The sequence below is a fragment of the Malus domestica genome, chromosome 05 (genome assembly GCF_042453785.1).
Source record: "Malus domestica chromosome 05, GDT2T_hap1".
NCBI lineage: Eukaryota > Viridiplantae > Streptophyta > Magnoliopsida > Rosales > Rosaceae > Malus > Malus domestica.
In genome coordinates this window covers 37,851,985-37,875,838 of record NC_091665.1, presented here as the reverse complement: position 1 = coordinate 37,875,838, position 23,854 = coordinate 37,851,985, and the positions used below count along the sequence as shown (strand labels likewise).

Sequence of the window (23,854 nt, the reverse complement as noted above, 5' to 3'; positions counted from 1 at the left end):
ACCAAATCCATTTCTCTGTCTCTCCCTCCCTCCCTCCCTCCCTGAATGACATAGTTTGAGTTACTTTTACTGTATTTGACCCTTTTTTTTTAAAATCACATAATAAACATTTTTCATCATCGTCACAATCATTTTGGGGAACCAAATCTTAAGAAATATAAGAATCACTCCATTTAGTTTACTTGTTCATAAGGGAAAATCTTATATAAAATAACTCGAAATGTATTCAAGGTAGAGCAGCTAAGGATTTAGAAGTTTAGCAATATCTAATTTAAGCATTAGTCTATACTGTATGAACAGAATATATAACACTACCAAATAAAGGAGTTGAAGTGGAGAATCAAACACATACAGACCAATTAACAGAATAAGAATCATTTACCCTTCTCTACACCATGTAAGGTGATTATGGGTTGCCAAAGAGCGGAAAATGTGATTCAGTGCTAAACAAATACACTATACTCCCAGCCATCCAAATCATGAAACCATCATCACCAAATTCTTGAATGGGACCTGTACAATTTCCCAAGCTTTCTGCTCAACAAAAAGAAACCATGAGATGATGAGATTACATAAATCCAAACCACTAAGAAATCAGGTTATACTGTATTTTAAAATTATTTGCAGAGTCGAACTCAGAAATCAGGTTATGCAAAAGTCTAAAAATTAGCAATTAATTTCATTGATCCATATTACAAAATGTATTGGCATATGAAGTGGGATCCCAAAATATAGTTTGAGAACTATATTTGGAATCCTGAGATCATGCACCAACAGAGTCATAGATTACCAAATGCTTTAATCGAAACACAAAATAACTACCAAACATCAAAATTCCAAAAACCTAAAACACAAAGCAAACAATTAGAGTAAAATTAATATTTAGCAAAATTAAATGAACAAACAATGTATACAAATTCTTTTTCCTAGTTCTTGCACATTCTAAATTTGTGGGAACCATATACAATCTTTTTTTTTTTTACAAAATTTATTAAGCGTTTAATTAGCATAACAATATTCAGAATTATAGTGGTTCTCTATGGTGCAATTATAAATAAAAGTGGAAATGTAACGTTGCAATTCAAGTCTATGCACCTGGTTGAATTTAACATGTTTACATATTAATCGTCAGCAATGTAACCATTAACTTTCAAAAACTTTGCCCAAAATCCAATCTTGGGCATGCATTAAACCCAATATAAAACTTGAATTTGTTTATTTGCGCTAAATGTTAATGGGGAAGCAAGATGATGACTTTATTGTTGAAAACCAAAAAAAAATAAGAGAGAGAAAACAAAATAACAGATCTAACGGTTGTAGTGTAAAAGCTGAGAATGTAAATAAAGACGCAGGGAAAAAAATTGAAGATTCAAAGTAGGGGCATCCGAAAACACTTACTCCAATTAGACACAAAAAGTGATGGTGATGAGAAGAGAGAGAAAAGGCAGTCGCTTTGACTTTTCTGGTTTTTAAAGGAAGTAGCTTTCTTTGACCAGCAAAAAAAGGAAGCTTCTTTTCACGTGGCTGTGATTTCCTGAGTGTTTGTGACTGGGTATATGGTACTTCCAATTTTTGTGTCAATTATGGTAACCGAGCGAGCTGGACATGGCGGCATGGGATTGAATCCGAAAAGGTGAGAAAAATTAAAAACACAAAGAGGTGTTCATTTTGTCACATTCTGATTACTAAAAATTCAATAAAGCACATTCATTAGTATGGTAGCTTAACTATTTAATTCCATCCCATTAAACTAAAAAAAAACAATTATAAAAAATAAGGGAAAACTATTTGGAAACCTTGTCTAGAGAGAGCTGAGAGAAAGTGACGACTTTTCCTCTCATTCCACTCCCTACTTGATCTCTAAAGTTCATTTAGCATGTAATTGATGTTAAATTGCAAATTGAGTGGTAGCAATTAGCAAAGCTAACGGAAGAATCAAAATGAAAGAAAAAGTATGATCAAAGAAATCAAGATGAAGAATGAAATTTTGTGAACTCACCATTTTTTTCTTTTATATAAAAGATACATCCTATTTGTAGTGAAAACAGGTCCCAGCAACCCCACGGCAACCCCAGTTATGCTGAAGAAGTCTTTTCCCTGACTTTAAAAACATAATTCGTGAAATTATATCTATTAGTTGAGAACAACAACAAATGTTCATGCATAGCTTGTAGAGAAAGACATCAGGCATACAAAAGAACATGCAAGCATAAAATAAAAGAAGCAGGGAAAACCAAAAATACAATTGAATAGAGTGTCAAAAGAAGATGAATAAATGAAAATTACAAAACAGACAAATGATGAGAAAGCAAAGTACTCATTTCATAATCTGATTACTTTTTTGATTGGTTGCGATTTTTAGTTCTTCAATTTAGAGAGAAACCATAATTCAGCACATTAATAAAGTGAAAACATAAGAGATACATGGGATAAGCTGACAGCCAGCTATCCATGCATAATGGATCCACTTCTGAACCCCAAACACAACCAAACAAAAATTCACACACATGAACTATTGCTCCCCTATGTAATAAGAATTAAAAGCATCTCAAAACAAAATGACAAACTATAAGAGCACTGCAAAAGTAAAATTGCAAGAAATCTAATAATTGGAGGGCAAGTACCAATTAGACGAAAATGAACGATTGAACCACCTTGCGTGGAACTGTGCCTTGGTTTTGTCCCATGCTTACAGGAAGCTTTGCACTGAGCTCTTATAGCCCAAATTTTTTCTGAAGGGAAAAAACACAATTTTGAAATAAGATTTTCATATTATATCTTAAAGAGAAGAATTAGAAAATGAATAAGAGAACAATGAGTAGTTTTCATCATATATTGTTAAAGTATGTGGTCTTCTGGTCCAATGGTGCTGCAGCCATATTTACTTTATAACTCTTTCTTTTAGTCTAAAAAACATCTTGGATCTCAAATTAATATGAACACGGATTCATACTTTATAACTAAAGATTTTACTGCTCCTGATAAGATGAACAAAACGCCATTTATTGCATGCATTGCATTACAATCACAATGGAACATCTTATTAGACATCCCCATATAAAAAGTTTATATTGTTACTTTCATATTTGCTTATCCTTTTTATGAAACATGAGGGAGGTATTTTTTTTGTTTTTTTTATTCCAATAATGTTATAGGGTTGCAAGGATATTATCAATTTAATTGATTGTATTTGTTTGGTGGAACTTTTACACCTATATTTCAAGTTTTCAATTTTAACAGTGGGAGAGTCATTCATAAAATATTTGACGGTGAGATTACCTCCATGGATTATGGTCACAATGGACAGCTCATTTTCCGCGGTGATGGGACAATATTTTTCAGTCATTTACCATTGAAGAAGAGGATCTGCCATGTCAGGATCACTGTCGTCCAATTAATACAAAAAATCGAGATAAAAGCGATCAATTTACATAACAGGCTTTCATTTTGTCAACAACAAAGCAAAAGAAAATACCTATCTGTTAAACAGTCGATTTGGGAGTAAATGTTGCTGAAACTGGGCTTTAATCCTGTCAACCGCAACAACCGAATTGAGGTGTGCAACTCATTGAAAAATCCACGCAAGATTTGGAAGCTGTATAAAGAAATAAATGAGCACATAAATTAGCCAACTCAGAAATCAAAGAAATCAAAATCCACCCAGAATCAAAGAAATCAAAACCCATCCAGAACCAAAGAAATCAAAATCACACACAGATATGAAAGACAACTCAAATTTGAAGCCTCACTTTTCGGGTAGCTTGGCGGCTGACATGAGTCTTCTTCATAGTTTCATCCATCCATGGATCCATTTGGTATGCCCGTCACTTCCAGGTCGTACAATCTTAATATCTGCAAAAAGAATTTAAAGAATAAATTTTTAGAATTGAAAAGCCAAAAGTGCTACAAACTCCATATTACTGAGAACCAAAGTGGAGTAACACTTACAGGTCGCGAGAGGAGATGAGGACATTGTCGGATTTCAGGGCGAACAGGATTATGGAAATTGCATTTCATATCGGGCTTTCGAACTTCAAAGGAGCTTTGTTCATGGTGGACCCAATCAACTCTCTTTCTGTCCCCCTAATCGTGCACCTGCCCTCACCTCTCTCTGCACCCAATCCCCTCCCCTATCTCCCGCAAATCACGCCCCCACAACATCCCATCAGTGAAGAACCAAATCCAAAAATAAATTGCAGTTACCTATTATGCTAGGATTTAAATAAAAGTTTGCAAATAGAAAGACAAAGGATATAATACAACAGATAGCTCACCAAAAAGCTGCAGTGCTTTCACAATGGTGATACATTTCTGCTTATTACACTTTTCTTTTTCAATTGTAATTTCTTGCTTTTCCTGCAAAAAAAAACCACAATAGAACAGATTTCAATAAGCACTCATACCTATTTCATCTCTGAAACTAAAACTTTCAGTTATTTATCTATATATAAATATTGATTACAATCACATTTTGATCACCAACCTGCAAACCCTGATTTGGAGCTTGTTTGCTGGCTAGTATGGTATTGGAAAATGAAGCGGCATCATCTCCATCAATCTAAATAGAATAAAAATTGAGAACCAAATTAAATTGAAAACTTACTAAGCTGATTTATCAAAGTAACGGCAGAGTCATGTTTAGAAAAATAAATAAAAGGACAAAATAATAATGCAAAGTTATACCTTCATGCAAATGTTTCAAAACATCTTTATAAACTATGTTTTTTGTATAGCCGTAAGGCATGTCGGAATCATGAGTGATAACAATTTTGAGACCTTTTTTTGAGGTGACTCTAGACACCGCAACATATAGTTGCCCACGAGAAAAAACAGGTTGGGATAGATACAAACCGACAATTTTCAAGGATTGTCCTTGACTTTTGTTGATTGTCATCGCATAACAAATTTTTAGAGGGAACTGTCGCCTTCGCAAGATAAAGGGAAATTTGTGCTGAGATGATTCAGTAATTATCCTGGGGATAAAAACTTTTTCACCAATGTTGCTTCCTGTAATGATTTTTGCTTGTATAATTCTGTCGTTTAATTGGATCACAACCAATCGTGTTCCGTTACACAACCCAACACTTTGGTTTAAATTCCTGATCAACATCACTGGGGTGCCAACTTTCAAAACCAACTTGTGATGCGGCAAACCAGGTAAATCAAGTTGGTTTAGAAATTCTGTTGGATAAAGCACGTCTAAATTCTCTAAATTTTCTGTTGAAGAAGACACTGAATCAAAACTGAGATAGGTACGACTTTCACCGGGTACCATACCCAACAGAAAATCATTTATTCCAGCAGCTGTATCATTACGTGGTGTCACAATAGCTCTCTCTTTCAAATACGGGACATCTTGAAAATTTGTCATGAAATCCGTATACACAGCTGAAACCATGGCTTTGATGGGATCTTCATCAAAACGAATAAGGAATTGTTCGGGTATCTGAACCCAACAGCTTTCTTCATCAGTTGAAGATAAAGATTCGACAACAGTACCATTGCCAATGTCTAATATCCACTTTGCAAAATGAGCAAGTTCTTGTTTTTCCCTTTCGTCCAAACCTGTCTTTGAAAGTCTCATATTTTGCTTCAAAAAGAATATAGTTAAATAGGGCCAAAGATATGAACTTGTCAATGAAGCTTCAACAATGTCAGCGACGCTTCCGTTTGGGACAACAGGAAGAATTTGCCTGAAATCACCTCCAAAAAGAATCGGCTTACCCCCAAATGGCAAATGGTCGAAACCTGGTCTTGACCCTTTAAGAACATCACGAAGAGATCTATCAAGAGTTTCAAAACATTGTTTATGATTCATGGGGGCTTCGTCCCAAAGAATAAGAACAGCTTCAATGATTAGTTTTGCAAGATGAGTCCCTTTTTTTATTTCACAAACTGAACAATCTGTGATGTTGATGGGAATTTTAAATCTAGAGTGAGCCGTTCTTCCACCAGGTAGCAAGAGGGAGGCAATTCCAGATGAAGCCACCGCCAAAACAATCTGATTTTGGGATCTTATTTTAGCAATGATGGTTGTCCACAAAAAAGTTTTACCTGTGCCACCATGACCATGCACAAAAAATAGGCCGGATCTATTGTTGTCAATTGTTTCCATGACACTGTTATAAACATATTGTTGCTCTGTATTTAACTGGCTGATTAAGAGCGAGTGCTCATGTTTCATCTTGTCCACATCATAATCTAACTCTTCTCTCAAACTGCGATTTGCAAGCCTATCCATCATCAAATTGCTTGGTTGCGGTAAGTGATGCTTCAACAAAGAACTATTTGCAGCAACAAACAGTTTTTCTAACTCGTACAAAAGTAAATTTCTAACTTCATCTTGGTATTTAGAAACATTTTGCAAGCCAAAAGCATTCATCATATTTTTCACAATGTCATCACACATCGTCTTCCAATGCGTTTCAAACAAAGCTGATGGATCAGCAACATCACAAAAGAGAACCAATGTGACAAACAATTGCCTAAGTTGAGAGGATGATGCAGTGAGAACAGCTTCTAACATAGCGTTATTCCATTCCCTATCATCACCTAATAAACCAAGAGAGGTGCATGCAGCTTGAAATGTGGGTTGAAGAACAGCATTGACGGTCCTCAGATGGTCAAATCCAAAGCTGCCTTTTTGGTAATTTAGCAACAATCTCAGGTAATATAATTCACCGGCAGCAGGGTGAACATATGCAACCCTACCTAAAGATCTGCCTTTTTTTCTACGGGACCACTGTTTCTCATCATTTTTCCATACATACTTTGTAGGAAATTCAACATAAGATAACTCACGTGCATCAGGGTCTTCAACATTGGTTTGAAACCATTGTGTTAACATTGTGCTTTCAAGATTAGGGTTGTTAACAACATGGTTGAGATCATCAGTCTCTTTGAAAACCACATTTTGGTCAGATGGAAGGTGCACAGACAATCTCTGAACCAATGGTTCTCTAAAATGAATGTGAAACTGTAACAATCTCCAAACTGCTTCGTAAGGGCATAAGTATCTACAGTTTAGATAAGCCACAATCTCATCAAACTCTTCATCCTCGAAAACAGCTCTAGCTCGATCAGCACCTTTAGTTATGTACTTAAAAAGATATTTAATAAGCATCGATTGACAACATGATTCAACATTTATATGTGCTTGATACTTCAATAATAGCTCACGGTTGTAAGGGACGACAAATGCATTATCAAGCTTGATTCCATTTTTTTGAACAAAAAGATTTTCTATATCTCGACGCTTATACTTAACAAAACCCTCGTCAGAAAAAGTGGTTTCACTTGTGAAAGATTTAGGAAATTTTTTTGAACACTTGTTTTCTTTCATGCAAGGTGAAAATTTATTTGCAGCACCACATGGACCGTGTATCATGTATTGTGAAACTGCATCATACCCAGCCTTGTCACATCTTTGATCAGGAATCTCAGCCGAAATTATAGAATCAACATCATAAGGAGAATGACACTTATAATGCTTTTTGACCCAAAGTAAGATATGACAATGAGGAAGACCTCTTTTCTGGAACTCCACTGTGTAAAGGACTGTTAATCAAAATAGAATGTAGATACATCAAAATTATAGACTTTTTAGATTTGTATCAAAAAGACAAAAAGAAATAAAGGGAAAATTTTGGCCAAGAAAAATATACTGACCAGATTCGACGTCGCCAAAAGGTTTTCCTGATTTGAGGTATTTAATCATATGGTCAAGTTTTGCCTTAAAAATTCTAGAAATTAGATCTGGTCTATCTTCAGCTTTACAACCAGGTTTATCACGCAGATCTTCAATAATTTCAGGCCATTTAGCATTACAGGTAAAAGTGATAAATAAATCAGGATTTCCAAACTGACGACATATAGCCATGGCATCCTGATAATTATTTATCATATATCTAGCACTACCTGTAAACGAAGTTGGCAGAATAACCCTCTTGCCAACAGCAGAACCAGCTGCATTTCCTGCTTTAAGTGCTTCATGAATTCCTTTAAGACCTTCTGTTCTCAAAGAATCTTGATTTGCTCTAATGAAATCTAACCTATCTTCTTCAAGTGTCGCATATGCATCAACCAAGTATTGTTGAAACAATCTCCCACCTTTTAACAGGGTGTCAGTATGGCCTGGTCTATCCTGAATTTGATAACCAAAAAATGCTCTCATGGATACCCCGCTGCCATCCTTTGGTTTTCTCCCCCTAAAATTGGGATTCCAAGGGAGACCTTTCCTATAACCATCTTCACCGTATGGGAGAAGAAGAGGATATTGAAGTGCCATGTACTTAGGATGTAACTTTGTGATTCTCTGCAGGCCATCAGTCTTATGCTCCACAACAATATCTCTTTCGGTGTGAAATTGGCCGATATCCCCAACTATCAACCCACCAATCCCGTCACATGTCGGCAAATTGTACTGCACATCACGATTGCTCTGTGCACCATATAAACGCAGCCTTAAATTACTTATGGACCCTTCATTAATCCTATCCCTGGCGAGCCTAAAAAGCTTAACAACTTCATTACACTCATCCAGCATTTTGATGAGGTCACCAACAATCTGTTGATCAAGTTTTTCAGACGGTTCTGATCCATTGAAACAATTGATACGATTATTGACTTCATTTTGAGTGTCATAAATATACAGTTGTGCAAACTTAGGATCGATGCCTTCTGGAGGCAACAGAGAACCCATCAAATGATGTACCTGACCGTTAATCTTAAAAACATATGGACCCCGACGCTTGTTGATAGACGGATCAACTTTGGCCCCCATTGAAGTTAATGCCATTATTGAATTATATGATCTAATATTTGTTTTAAACTTCAAAAAGGCTTGAGAATTCATGGGGTTTAACAAATGTTCCAAATAAGCAGGAGTGGGTTTAGCACGTGCAAAGTGTACTTTGTTGCTCATGCAACACGCAGTAAATTGCGGGGTTGAAACAGAGGAAGTATGCTTAGCATGCTTCTTTGTTTGCTCTGCAGGCCAAAACAGAGCATTGCAGTATTGACATTGGCAATCTCTTAATCCAAAATCAACATATTCTGGATCAATTCCTATAGAAAACAAAGATTAATAGAAGCATAAATGAAACCAATGAATAGAAGTTGATCATAGAAGAAATGTTAAATTTTCAAACCAGCAAGAGAATGCAAAGAAAGTCACATTGGAAGATTGCATACTTTTTCTTTTTTTCTGATAAGCTGCTTGTCCAGTGATGAGCGAATTTGCAACAGAATTAACACTTTGAGTATCTCTGGCTAATAGATAGTGTAGAGTAGCACGATCAGCAAGACAAACAGGTACAGAAATTGGTTGAGAACTTGTCCCAGCTTCCAAAGGTGAGGCAGAATCATCATTGGAGGGAAAATTTCGTTCAAAATTTGATGCAAATGTGTGGGAAGGGTTGCTTCCACTGTTTAAAAATAGCAAAGAGCTTGAAGCATTGCTGTATTCATTGTTATAAATGGTGGGAACATCTTGTAACACCAAACTATTCAGATCAACGACTGCAACAGATGCAGGCAAATCGGCATGTTTAGTTCCAGTGGCATTGCTAGCTACCCCTATTCTTCCAGACATAAATCTACACAGACGGAAAAAACCACACGGTAGTGGTTTATTTTCTAATTAAAGCAATGCCACGATGAAGTAACCATGTTAACCACATGGAATGACCAGTGAACCACAACCCATTAAACCAGGAGGTTTTCAAAATCCTGACCACGTTGTAAACATAATAGTAAAAACATAATCCTAGCCCTTTTACCAAAAAAAAAAAAGGAAGAATACAAAAAGTTGATCTGCAGCTGTTTCCTTAGAGAAAGATGTTTCATAGTGGAATACGGAAAAGGAACAAATAAAACGAATTCTGACAACAAAAAAAGTGCGGTAAAGGTAAATAGCAAAAGATGAAACAACAACGCTACCATGATTCAAAAAAGACATGCATTGACAATCAAGCGTGTAAACCAAGAAAAGAGTGGATTAAAAAAAAAGGCGATGGTTTTTTAAAGGGCCAAAAATCTAACCTTTGTAGATGTGGAAGCCCAGCTGCTACAAATGTTAATGAAGAACAATGTAGGACCCCCAATGATCAAAACAGAACCTGGACAAAGAGGAAGACATTATATAAACACATATATAATTGGAGGGAAATAGAAAAGCAAACAAACATTAAACAAAAAAGGGCAAGTCACAATTCCAATTCTATGCCATTAGTTCTGTAGGACATGCATGCATAAATTTGAAAGAAAGAAACAAATTATTTAGGCTCTATTCATTCTAAAACGGTAAACGGTGCGAGACGATAAGTGCACAGTTAACAATCTAACCTGTTTATTTAAAACAACAAATCATTTTTAGCAGTCAAAAATGGAGTTGGGCTTTGCGCACTTAATCAACAACAAACATAGAAAGTAGTTCTAATCCATTATGTAGGACATGCACCAAACATTTTTCGAGTAGAAAAAAAGATGTATTGCCTAAAACCAAGATGATTAGGGTTTGAAACATTGAAATTTTTTCCCTTCGTTAACCAATGAAATGCACCAAGATAAACGAATCATGTAGAATCAAACCCGATCTAGGAAAAAGAAGCATATAAGACAAAAAAATAACAACAATGCAAAACAGTTTTCATTCATCCAATAAAAGGCTAAGAGGATTAAACAAATCATCAAAGATTGCAACAATCAGAAAGTCGGAACTTGAAAGTTTGCATTTGCTATGTCTGATCCCATAGACGTTGGAAAAAATGTTCATTACATATATTCAAGAAAAGGTAGAAACGAATGATGCAATTCCATCACTTGCGATAGCATACATCAGGCTGGAATCTAAGCCTGAAAATAATATCTATCCATCGCATATCATCCATAGAATTGTCAAGTTCCATTTCAATTTTCATCATTATAAAAATAAATATTTACTATGGTTATTATATTATTCATTTTTTAACTAAAAAAAGATTATTTTTCCAAACCAACAAAAACAAAAAGTAATCATATAAAGTTATATGATTAGTAACAATAATGCCATTAAGGAGGCGTTGCAAGAAAAGTATTTTAAACACATAAATTTGATGGAACGATTATATACTGCCACGATGAATGAGTTAGAGTGAGATCAAGGTAAAACATAATCGTTGTATATATGTGTTAGAAACTCTTTAAATTTTTAGCTTGCCATTTTTTTCTTTCATTAAAAGTAGATATGCCCCATAAGCTCAATTATAGGTAGACAAAATCTAATTAGTTACACGATGCAGTTTTTATATACTTATATGAAGACAAATGGACCGAGTATGTGTAAACAAATTGTTAGTAAAAGAATTAAGCAAACCTAACCAACAACTACCATGCAAATTGTATAAGTGACATATAACTTTGTTTTGGTTTAATAGAAGCACCAGAGTAGTTTTTTATATGCAATATGAGAAAGAATTCATTACGGCACAAAAACTCATGGATTAAAGCAAAGCCAAAAAAAGTCAAAGGCACACAATCGATGGTCTTCATCATCGTGGGGTAAAACTCTAGCTAAAGAACTTGGTGCATCTACTTGGGAGATACTCAAGGCAGCAGAAGATACTGCTCCAGCATGGTGAACAAATACTGCCACAGAAGATGCTACATCTATCTAGGGCAAAAGTGAAGAATCCATGACATTTCCCCAAGGGGCAAATAAGGGAAGTGAAGATGACACACCATCTTGGGGGAAAACTGCAGCTAAAGAAACATCCACATCCACTTGGGGGAGAGATAAGACAGCAGAAGATATTGCTCCTGCTTGGCGGAAATACAAACAAAACATGGAGAGAGTTTTCGGAGTTTATAATCTAAAGAGACATAACACCACATGAGGACCTTGACAACACTTGAAAGTGCATCCCAAGTGCGAAGGCTGTTAGCCATCTCTATCTCACCGGCAATTCTTGCAGGGCACAATGTTGCCGTTGTAATCATGCCTCACTCTTTCTTTGCTTCCGTAGTTAGTTTCCTAACCTTTGTTTTCCGGCATTGTGCTTCCCGCACAGAAACAGCGAGGAGACAATCGTTACGGTTTTCCAAAGGCATGGATACAATCAAGAAACCATTAGTATTCATCCCACCATGTACCCAAACTTCACCCATTCTTGAACCCACCCTCTACAAACCGCACTTAGCCCTTTTATTTTAAATTCTTGGATTTGTTGCACGATATGAATGTCTTCCATATTCTAGTAGTGATATATCAATCGAAAATAAGAATGTAAAACTCATGCACACCTCGTCTTTCCCGACCAAAAAACCAACCTAAAAACCACATTAACCACCACAATTTTTTAGAGTCCAGTCATTGCTCAAAACAAATAACTTGCACAACATAATCATCCATACAAATAGAATTTAACCAACCAAAATTTTTTGAGTTACAAAAGAGAATAGAATCTTTACAAAAATCGACCAAAGCTGCAATTGGAAAACCAATCTGCTGAATTTTAGCAATCTTGCATATACATTGGCTTTGTTCAGCATCAGACCAAATAAGCAAAGAAATTATTCATTCATGAGAACAGGCAACCGCATAAAACTATAAGCAGAGAAACATAATACCAAGACCATGAGGCAAAAAAATATCCTTAAATGATACAAAGTTGTATCAAAAAGGTGTAAAAAAGAGTATTAACAACACTTCATAGTTAAGATGCTAAAAGGGTCACGAAAAAACATTAAAGTGCGATACAAAAGTGTACCAAAAAGTTCAAAAAAGAGTATCAACAACATTTTATGCTTACAATGGTTAAAGGGTTAATTGTTTACATTATTGCCCTTATCACCAAACAAAAAAAATTTACACTACCCTTATCTTATCCATGACCCACGTCGTCTCAAGACATTTAGAACCCAAAAGGTTGTTGCAGCAGAGGCAAGCAAGAACAACAAAACTCCAACCTTTTTCGAACGATCAAACTTGAACATTCCACGAAAAAACCCCAAAAATCGTTGCAAAACATTATCATTCATCGGAACTTTTTCTTTCGGCGGATTAGTACGATTTGCAGGTCGATACATAGTATGGACCACCAACTTGTTCCGATTCGGACCTTTACCATAAACACGCAAACCCATCCTTGTTTTTTCTATTTTCACTGCTCTCTTGTACCAGATCCCGGGGGAGCATCGAAATATCTCACTAATGTCCCTCGATTTTTTTCTTCGTTTCGTGCCTTAACCAGTTCCCTTAAATTTTTGACCAAAACTCCTCCTAGAATTTGTTGTTCTCTTCGATCAATCTCATTCATCATTTTATTTACCCTGAATCAGAAATTAAATACAACATTAATATTGATGGTTTTTCAAAATATATTTAACTTTCCAGATTTAAGAATGACACTGTGATAAATCTTTAAAACTCAAATTAATAAAGTAAATGCATAAGAGCTCCCAAATGTTAGATAATTATTAAAGAAAACACAACCAAAAAGTATTTTGACAGTGTTGTAAATCAAATTTTGAAGTGATAGCTGATAAAGAAGCTACAAAACCTAATTATTCATGAGTTAATGCGCTTTGAATGTAAATGCTCACGAATTTTTCTGAACATCTAAGATGTATTTATGAGTTGTTAAAAGGCAACTCATTTTCTAAAACGCTGGTTTTTTTTTTTTTTTTTAAATTCTGATTTGTTGAGAAAGTGCAGTTATGAACAGCATATGTTAAAACAATTCGGGAACGATGAGATAGTTAACTATCGGAAAAACCTAATTAAAACACCAACCAACCAATAACAAAATCACAAAGATAAAATGGCTAACAACATTCGATAAAAAAAAGCTACAACGCTGGCCTAAACCAGAATAAGAGAGTTAGCAAGGGACCTTCAACTCTAACAGGATCACACAAACAAAGTTCAAAGAAAAAAAAACAAACAAACCATCCAACCATTGGACAATTAGATCCCAAACTAACCACACAAAGAGGACAAAAACCGAAACATGGAGACATGAACACAAAACCTGTAATTAGATCTGAATCACAAAATGCCAAAACAAAATTCGTAATCTAACCATCCCTATACTAACAGCCCATCCAAGCAAATACAAATCTAATAGGGTTTAGAACAAATAAACCAATCATCCATTTTGAATGTTGTTTGGAACAAATACACCGACCACTCAGTTTTCTCAAGCTTTACATAAATAGACAGATACAGATACGTGTACAAAATAGAAAGAAGCCCAGTTCCACTCTAAAACTTAAACCACCAAATAAATACTCAGTTATTCAACATTTGCATAAATCAACAGATAACAGATACACACATAAAAAAGAAAAAAACTCAGTTCCAATAAAAGCTAAAATAACAAAAGTTAATCATATATTTAAAATCCAAATATGAATGCTTCACGAATATAAATAAAAAAAAGGTAGATAACTAATCAGGCTTTGAAAAAAAAATGATGGCACATAATTATATACCTCAAAACATCAAGGAACCAACTTCTTCCTCCAACGATCGAAATTTCTGAAATTTGCAAAAAGTAAATCCATTAGCAACCCTAAGACTTTCAAATTTAAAGATGAAATCTAATGAAATTTTAGCTAAATGAGCAAAGACACACCAAAAAACCAAAAAGCCCAAAAAAAAAAAAGCAAAACAAAACAAAAAAAAATTTAGGAATATTTTGAATCTAACACAATAATTTGGTTCAGCGAAGAATACAAAAGTTGTAGACCTAGGTGAAATGTTGAGTAAATTCCAAGGGCTCTATACCAAGGCCATAATGGAACAGTAATGTCATGGAATCTACAATTAGTTCAATACAATCGGATATAAAAGCAAATTAAATTTGTTCAATCTTATAATAAAGAACTAAGTGCATGAATAACTTTTGTGGCTCAATGGCTTGAGAAGCAAATAACCAACTTTATATATCACAGCTTAAATTTCTCCTATTGCTGAAATCGAAGCTGACCAACTCACCGAATACATATATGAATTAATACCTAATGGTTCCCTCGAAAACAAATCTTTAAATATTTTTTTAAACTAATATAGATCAATGTCATCTAAAACATTGGAAACACCATCATACAACACTGTAGTTCAATCTCTATTATTAAGGGTCATAAAAAATTAAAGCAATAAGTATAGCAGACTCAAAACAGATACCCTCTCTTGGAAAAACAGAGAACCACAGCGGGATGCTCAACTATCCAATTTATACCAGATGCAACATTTCACATTCGTTCAGTCCCCAACCACAGGGTTGATTCCATTTCAACCCTCTCATTCATACTATGTGTTTACATCTCCATTACACATTCAGATATCAAGACAATATATACAATTCATAAATTTGGTTATACAGTTAATGAATAAAAATCTCACTGAACCAACTGCATTCTTCTAAACCAAACCAAAAAATTGTTTTATGATCAATGTCATTAACTTTTTTATCATTACATATCAAGATATGCAAAAACGACCACTGAAACAACCACAAAGATAGAAAGTTCCACAGTAATATATCATCTGCAACCAATAAAAAAATTAACCAACTAAATCAAATATAAACCCAAATAAATTCAACCCCACCAACCAAAACAGGAAAAACTCTAAATAGACAACAATCAAACAGAACCAAATGCGGTTTAGTAGCTTGAAACAAAACGAAATGGTGTTTGGCAGCTTAAAAAATTTCGTTTCAAAGCCAACTAAAAAGCAAAAAATGCTACCCAAAATTGGAAAAGAGGTAAAAATATGATTAGCAAAAGATGTTAAACATAAAAAAAAAAACAATTACAATAATTCTCCATTCGTACATTAATACTAATAGATCAAACTCCAAATGATTTGCATAAAAATCTCATTTCCTTGTAACTCGTTGTTCAGTTATGTGTTGAACACAAACACCAAGATATCAACAAAACGTCTTGATTCACTGAAAACCTATAGAAGAGGTATGGAAATTTGGAAGATTTTAGAGATTGCTAGGTTTGTTAAGGAAAGGTCTACCTGATTTGATGGTATTAGAAGGGAGGTGAGAAAAATTATTCAAGACCTAAATTGTAACATCTATAGGGTAACGTGCACCTAACAGAATTAACCGTGTGAATACACAGTATCAGAGCGATTCACCCATACAGGTACAACCCAAAGTAGGTGGTTACTGGTGAATGTGTGCGTGTGTGTGCGTCTGTGTTTTGTATCCATTAGTTCATTATATATCAATATAGCACACTCCAATTCAACCTATCCAATTCAAAGCAGCACATCTCTAATTCAAACATATGCAATTCAAATTAGCACACATCCAAATTCCAATTCAACAAACCACATTTTCAAATCAATTTAAACTAAATACCCAATACTCAATCACATATCCAATTCAAACTACATGGCTAATATTCAATAACATGTCCAATCTTTAAGCACATTTACAAAATAGATTTAAAACAGTATAAAGTCTACTTAGCAGCAAAACATAAACATCAAAATCCAACACAAAGACAAAAAATTAGAAGTTAGAAGATGTTCTAGCACCAGAGACTATTAGAAGTTGGAAAGATATGCTGATACAGCGGTTCGAGAACAGTTTGGGAAACTTTGGGCAGAAAATATGCTTGCAAGGAAAACGAACAATGGGTGAGCATCACTCTCAAAGCTGGTTTATGTTTAAATCAGTGAATTACCATAATCTTTACTGGTCAGTTTTCACTTTTGGCCTACTTCAGTGTGTAAATGCTGAATGTATTACTCCTTTTGCTTGATCCTAGGCAACTGTTACACCCTTACTACATTGTGACCTTTCTGATTTTTGAAGAACGAAGACTCTCAAAATTTATAGAAATACAAAAATGAGAAAATGATAAATCTTTCTCAACCAATATACTAAAAATGTTGACCACCAGTATATAATAAAAAAAACAAAATGCTAACTTCATCACATAGCACAAACTTTAAACGCATCACCTTCTGAAATTAAATTAAGAATTCATACGACATTCATTGAGAAACCGAGACAAACTGAAGTTGTATGTTGTAAAATGCAACCACTTTTAGAATCCCTAAGTCACATCAGTTAGCAAGAAACCCATTCTAACTCGAGTTGTACAGTGTAATAATGCAACCACAAAAAGACCAAACTTCTGCTGCTAAAAAGCTTTTACAAAATAATAAAACCCTTAACAGTTTGAACCCTACCAAAGAGTTTATATGAGTTGAAGAACAGCTGCACTTAAGTGCAGCAAGATCATAACCTCTTACAGCTTCTCCTCCGCGTCAGAACCACCTGCAGACCAAATTAAGAAAGATTCAATGGCAAATCAAGAACAAATCAGTAATAATTTAAATTAAAATCGCTAATTATTGTTACAGAGAGAATTCATATCAAGATTAACTACATTATTTAATTCGAATGGAATCAAAAAGCAGCATAAATATGAAGGGTAAATAAATTAATAGCAAAAGTCACATTTCAGCAGCAATTAATAGCAGAAATCAGAGTTGAGTATCAGGGACCAAAACAATTTCAGTAAAAAGATCAGAATCCCAACAAAGGTAAGTAAATTTATGAAACCTATAAGATTTTGAAGTGAGGAAAAATGTCGTAAAACCGAAAGAAAAAAACATGAAATTATCCTATGTTACCAATATTGATGAACCCATCACAGGTGAACAATGAAGCAAATAAAGCTTAAAAAAATAAACGAAGCAATCAGTACGGGAAAATTTGATAGGTTTCAACACCATTCCTCCAAAGCCTCAGTAGTCGTGGTTTCACTTAGCACGCCAACAAAATTTCAAACAGCATTCTTGTTCTAATACCAGATCAAACACACAATTATTCACGAAAAATATGTAACTTATTTAATAAGGTATACAAAGGAACTCATCACAGGTCAAGTACTTTTACAAACTTTGAAAAATATGAATCCCAAGTATAAATCATGTCAAAAATATCAAAACATTTACGAAATTTTTATCTTTCCATTCCACAGACAGACCAATTTCAGGACAGAATAAAAGATAGAGCTCCTCAAGCACACAACAAACCAGTACAGATAAACACTGAACAATAGTTTAGAGCCCAGCCTCTGCCTTTAACAGTTTGTCAATTTCTAACTAAATCAAAACTCATCATACTCTCATTTACCTTTTCAGGATGCTCAAAATGCTATCAATGACTTAACTGGTAAGGATGATGTTTTTCTTATCCAAACTTTGTTTTTCGACAGCTTCTCAAAAACGAAATCATTACCAAGATTGAGTTTAATTAGTTTTCTCATCATATCCAAATTTTATGCAGTTTATATAATATCCAGAAATGACAACAATACATGCTAACAATAGAGAAGCGAAAAAAAAAAAAAAACTTAGCTCAAAAACACATACCCTTCAAGGATCGGAGCCTCAGAAAAATTTATGAAGTTCTCGCAAATATTTTTAGGTCTCAATGCACCTACACTGCAAACCAACGAAAATGCAAATGCATTAATACAATAGCCAATACCAATTTCTAAGATTTTAGCATTCTCTTTACCCTTGCAACCAAAAACCACAAATCCCAGAAAAATGAGCAAGAAGCTTAAGCAGAAAAAAAATCATATTTTAAACCACCAAAACCCAATACCCATTTAACCTGAGATTTGAGTGTTCTCTTTAACCTTGCAACCGAAAACCAAAAATCCCAGGAAAATGAGCAAGAAGCTTAAGCAGAAAAAAAAAACATATTTTCAACCACCAAAACCCAATATCCATTCAGTCATTCACGAACGAAAAATCTAAATACAGAGTGAAAGATGAACAAACTGAAAACCCCCCAAAAAAAAGCCACAAAAAAGAAGAAGAAAACTGACCTTAAAACAGAACGCAATGCACAGAACAGAGAGATGCATCCCCAAAATGAAAGAAAATGAGAGAAAACGAAACAAAGGAACCCCCAAAACCTAACCCAACAGTTCACATCTATGCTAACAGCAAATAATGGAATAAAAAATGGAACTTAGCTTTCGAAATCCAGCCATTGATCCGACATGCAAAAGGGAACGAACGATCCAGAGTGATTCATGAACTGAGGGGACCTTACTCGGCTCTGTTCACCATCCAACCCCTCCCTCTCTCTTTCTCTCACTGTCTCCATTCCACTCACCCATGCCAGGATCCCTCTCCCTCTCTCTCTCGCTCTGTTTCTCTCTCTCCCTCTCTAACGGAGGCATGGCCTCCCATCCCCGAAACCCTCCCTGAATGACAGCAAAGTAAACCCACCCAATCCGTCTCAAACAAATAGGACAAAAGTGCCCTTCCAACCAGCCCCAATATCAGACCAAACCTGACGGGCTTGTTGTAAATAGCGTGAAATCGAGTGGCTCCCTGATAAGCCACATGGACAAAATTACCCTCTGAAATTTTGAGAATTACCCTCCCAACCCACTCCCCATCAGGCTGGTATTGTTGTAAATAAAGCAAAATCAAAACAAACGTGAATAGTGCCTGCCCTCCCCCCTACTTTAGTATAGATAATAATAATAACAGAAAAATTGGCAACTATGGATACAGAGCTATTAAAAACTGGGGATTCTTTGATCTTTTCTTTCATAAAAAATACTCTGCGCTACAGTGCGACAATGTTGCTCCAAAACATTTTCAAAACACAATATAAAAAACAAAAGTTGCTCACCCAGCTAATATTCTTCTTCATGGGTTGTTCACACAACTATATATTTCAGTTATACATAAAAAATAAACACACATGGTTAAATAGAGATAAGTAATTACAATTGAACCAACCTTTGCTAATGCTGACCCGTCAGCTGATCCAACTGCCCCTACATTAAAGCAGGAAAAAGTTCAATTTACATGGCTAAATAAACTTGAGGGTTGCATAAATCAAGTTATTACTAAATAAGGAATAGAGAATCCATGATATTGACTCTAATGTAGGCTTTAACTAACCAAGGGCTGAAGAAGTCTCTCTAGCTTCGAGTAGTGACCTGCCATCAGGGAGTGCAAAATCACAAACTGTGATCACAACAGGTGCACTGAGATCACCTTCAAAAGTTCGCAATGGAATAATGTAAATAATAAATAAACTAATTCAATATATTCTTAAAAAAAGACCCTAAAACATCCCTAATTGAACCCACAAAATACAATTAATCTAGTAGTTTAATCCAAGAAAAAAATTTCTTCAAATCAAAACGGGAGCCAAGCTTTCTGGTATTAAATTTCTTTCAATCAGAATGGAATTCAGCTTGGATTTTCTCAAGAATTCCAAGAAAGATATATACATTTGGTGATAATCGTACATAAGATTCATACAATATTTTCATATCTTGCATAAAAAATAGAAAATAGAAATTAAAAAAATAGAAAAAAGAAAAGGTACCTCCTGCCGCTGCTCTTGAAAAGCCAAAAAACATTAGATCCTAAATACTAATTATATGCAGATTATTTGCTTGTAGCTAAAAAACAGAACCAACAAAAACACGCAAATAAAAAAAATCATGAAATTTGTTTCTACACAAAACCCCATTTCAAAATCAACACAAAAAATTCCGATTGAAAAGCAAAGTAAATAACAGTAGAGAGAGAAAGAGACATAGAGAGAGAGGTGAAAATTACTCGCTGGTGACGAAGCTAATGAATTCGGAGACGCATTCCTGGACGGTGTTCGACTGATCGCCGCGAGTAGAGAGATGAGATCAGAAAGAGAAAAATTAGGGTTTGAGAGATAAAGAAACTGAGGCAGAGAGACGGAAAGAAAGAAGCAGAAAAGTGGATGGCAACTGAAACCTTCCAGCGACTTCGTTCTTTGAAAATGACTTAAAATTACCCTTGGATAATTTTATGCATTCTTTTTAGCCTCTTTGAATTTTTTTTGGCCGAGGGCATTTGCGTCCAATTATTTTTGTCGAAGCCGGTGACACCAAAGTTTTGTCTGCGTGCTGTGACCCAAAAAATCACTGTTTACCACTGTTTACCATTGCCTCCGGCTTTCTATATAAGATGTTATATAATGCGCAGATTTTACAATCTAATTCCTCGAAACATCACAACTAACCTATAATTTGGAAAACCAGGCACTGAGCAAACCCAGTTTATTTTTATTTCAAATTTTCAATAACTACAAACAAGAAACAAAATAAAAAAGAAAGAAAACTATCGCACAAATGTGTAGTGACCTTAATCTGTTGTATTCCACGTTCAATCCCAATTTTACACTCTACTAAGTGAGACAAAAAAAACTCAGTTTTATACTTACAGTGTCATGCTGGAACTGTCCTGTAATGTCCATCTGTACCCATAAGGCCTTTGAAAGTAAAAATGCAACAAATAGAACCATGAGGTAGAGAGGGTTCCTGTTTCATTTGAAGAAAAAAGGCACAGTGATTAACAGATGTGCAAGACATTAGCGTCTGGACACTTAAAAATGTCCAAAACCTAAAACTTGCAAAAGGAAACAAAAAAGAAGGAAAGTAATTACTTTAAAAGCATCATAAATTCGTTAAAACCAAGAACGATCATCGCCATTATAGCCCATGGAGGAGGTAACCAGTTGTTACTCCGCTTGTGAGCCTCCTGAAAGTACAAAAGCAAACAACATCATGATCGAGCAGAGCTATAAGCATAAAGATAGGGAGCTCGTTACAAAAATAGTAATAGGATGCTAGGATTTTTCTTTGTAGAAAAAACAAGAATACACTGAACTTGATTATAAGTCGGTCCTATCTGACTAAACCATACCCAAGTCAAGAATCAGCGCGATTTTCAATATGAAATTTTTCCATATGTTTGGTTTCACTACTAAACTAAATCCAATTTACATAAGAACTCCCGCCCAAAATGTCATCCGAGGACAATGCATGCGTCCTATTTCCACGTTCCTCCCACCAGTTGTTCATTACTTTTGCAGGAACATGTTCCAATATTCATATTTTCATAACCATATCTTTAAAGAACATTTTATAAAAGACAAAATCCATTTATTCGAGATGCAACTCTGATTAAACGATATAAAAACAATTACACTACTGAAGTTAAACTTAAGTATACCTGTGCCGAAATAGCTTGAGTGACTCTATATTCGGTCTCTGCTTTGAACTGCCTTGACAATGACTTGCACTGTACTGGGGTAATTAAGGTATCCTTTGAAGAAACCTAGTTTAGAGTTAACCTTAATAAGAAGGGAGTTTCATCATAGAAAAATTTTACATAAAAACCAAACCCATAAATAAATGGTACCTCTTCCCAAGAGCTTGAGGCAAGAGGATCTGTAGGAGGTCCTAGTTTCCTATTTTGTGAAGATGAAACAGTAACAGTCCTGTCCACCAGAGAAGAAACTAGGACATTTTCAATATTATCTGGCTTCTCATCCAAGCGAATAGCAGCCATGGTCAACAAAAGCTTCAGAGACTGCAAGAAAGAGATGATCAAACAACTAAAACATCACTTTAAGTCAGAAAGATAGATAACATGTACTTCCACAAAAGTTCCCAATGATTACCGCAGTTCGTGCATCCTTGGTAATACTTCTAATGTCTTCATTCCCAGTCCAAACCCTAGGCATTGAATCGCTGTAATAATTGAAGACTACGTCAAACCTGAGAAATGACAACAGAAGTGATCAGCAACCAAAATAACAAGGTAAAAAAGAAAAGAAGATTTTTAAAAAGTTCCTACCGATCCTTCATGTGTGGATCATAATTTTCCCAGCCTCTTCTCTTGCTTTTTTCTCCACCAATTTCTTGCATAATCCTTCAAATGCTGCTTCATTTTGACAACCGTTTCATTGTCCAACTCAAAAATGCAGTTGAGAACTCCGATACTGCAACTTTGGTCTCACGATTAAGTAGTTTTCGTATCGAAGCCCAGGTGTCTTTTGCACCAGTTTCCAGTAGAGCCTCTACAGGACCGCTTAAAGACGAAGAAAGTTTTTTCTGAAAAATAATGGGTATTTGCATTAAGAAATTTGAATAACCAAGACTTTGATACATTATCAGAGCACTACCTCATATGTGGAGATAAATGACCACATACCTCATCCTGGACCAACTGTTTGAATTTCTGGTTGGCAATCTCTTCACACCGAACCGTAGCAACCATAACCTAATTAAATTACAGTATGTGTATATATTATATGCATATGAGAAGGCAAGACCACAAATTATCAATGGGAAGAAAATAAACTAACAAACCTTGTGAGCGGGAAGATCCAAGTCCTTGTTCTCTTTGATTACTTTCCAAATCTGTTGTGCACTAAAGGAAAATCCTGACGCAGGGACAACAGCCCTTCTATCGCCAGCAAGCCCTCCTGGAGAAATAGAATGGAAAAAGCCATCTCTATTTCTTTCTCTTTTGTGATGCGTCCAACTCAGCCTCGCCAAGCAACTCGGCCGCGGCGTTGCTGCAGGCCATGGCGAACAGTTCCACTCGAAAATCCGTCCAATTTGAGCGAGAGTCAAAGAACTCGGGGAGGAATCGGACCTCGTAGTTTTGGATGTGGCTCGCCAGATGAGCCATGGTTTCCAGCGAAAACGGGCACCAAAAATTTTGGTCTCGGATCTTCGACCTGGATCCCCATCGACAAAATCGAACAGCACAGATTGAAGGTAATGTATATGTGTGTCTGAGGGTTTGAAATTGGGGGAAGGGCGGCTGAGCCATGTGAAATTCGGTGAGATGACATAGAGTCGGGAGTGATGATGAGTTTTGGGCTGGTTTGGGGATGGAGTCGGCGATAGAAAGATTTGGCGGCACAGAGTGATGGGTTTGCGGTTGTTTTGGGGAGATGTTGCTTTATTTAGTTATAGGGATTTTTATTGTTGGTGCGTGGTGAAGGAAGGAGGGAGGAACGCT

At 35.4% G+C, this 23,854-nt stretch overlaps 4 protein-coding genes across 14 annotated transcripts in view; 1 reads left to right on the top strand and 3 right to left on the bottom strand.

Moving 5' to 3' along the window:
• Positions 1-4,090, bottom strand: part of LOC103413668 (replication protein A 70 kDa DNA-binding subunit B-like) — a 14,419-nt gene extending 10,329 nt beyond the window's left edge. The window contains exons 1-8 of one of the 3 annotated variants that reach the window (XM_070821292.1): positions 3,949-4,090; positions 3,750-3,852; positions 3,476-3,595; positions 3,280-3,383; positions 2,625-2,732; positions 2,000-2,101; positions 1,399-1,599; positions 383-534 (exon numbers count right to left, since the gene is read on the bottom strand). The gene's annotated coding sequence lies outside the window, so the exon portion shown is untranslated. Of the gene's footprint in view, positions 1-382; positions 535-1,398; positions 1,600-1,999; positions 2,102-2,624; positions 2,733-3,279; positions 3,384-3,475; positions 3,596-3,749; positions 3,853-3,948 lie in introns of those variants that run through there. The other 2 variants (XM_070821293.1, XM_070821291.1) reach the window with 2 other exon arrangements.
• The window catches only part of LOC108170255 (uncharacterized), a 91,831-nt gene that overhangs the window by 54,734 nt on the left and 13,243 nt on the right, over positions 1-23,854 (top strand). The window lies entirely within an intron of this gene.
• Positions 3,793-9,592, bottom strand: LOC103423324 (uncharacterized). Its single transcript, XM_070821928.1, has 6 exons — positions 9,193-9,592; positions 7,669-9,066; positions 4,988-7,557; positions 4,484-4,558; positions 4,261-4,356; positions 3,793-3,852 (listed from the first exon to the last, which is right to left on the bottom strand). Exons 1-6 carry the CDS (start codon positions 9,590-9,592, stop codon positions 3,793-3,795), a joined length of 4,599 nt encoding a protein of 1,532 aa, XP_070678029.1.
• On the bottom strand, positions 4,483-23,854 carry LOC103454295 (protein ROOT HAIR DEFECTIVE 3 homolog 2-like). 8 transcript variants are annotated; one of them, XM_070821301.1, is made up of 16 exons: positions 23,194-23,854; positions 23,036-23,104; positions 22,679-22,935; positions 22,503-22,599; positions 22,241-22,411; positions 22,052-22,156; positions 21,483-21,577; positions 21,261-21,357; positions 20,621-20,673; positions 19,952-20,037; positions 19,787-19,824; positions 18,392-19,369; positions 17,201-17,288; positions 14,473-14,518; positions 10,042-10,118; positions 4,483-4,558 (listed from the first exon to the last, which is right to left on the bottom strand). In XM_070821301.1, exons 3-12 carry the CDS (start codon positions 22,747-22,749, stop codon positions 19,145-19,147), a joined length of 1,038 nt encoding a protein of 345 aa, XP_070677402.1. In that variant the 5' UTR covers positions 22,750-22,935; positions 23,036-23,104; positions 23,194-23,854; the 3' UTR covers positions 4,483-4,558; positions 10,042-10,118; positions 14,473-14,518; positions 17,201-17,288; positions 18,392-19,144. The 8 variants fall into 8 exon arrangements, with proteins under 8 accessions (XP_070677402.1, XP_070677401.1, XP_070677404.1 ...); XM_070821300.1 differs by lacking the exons at positions 4,483-4,558; positions 10,042-10,118 and adding an exon at positions 12,671-13,308; XM_070821303.1 differs by lacking the exons at positions 4,483-4,558; positions 10,042-10,118 and adding an exon at positions 12,671-13,308 and having other exon boundaries at positions 18,392-18,463.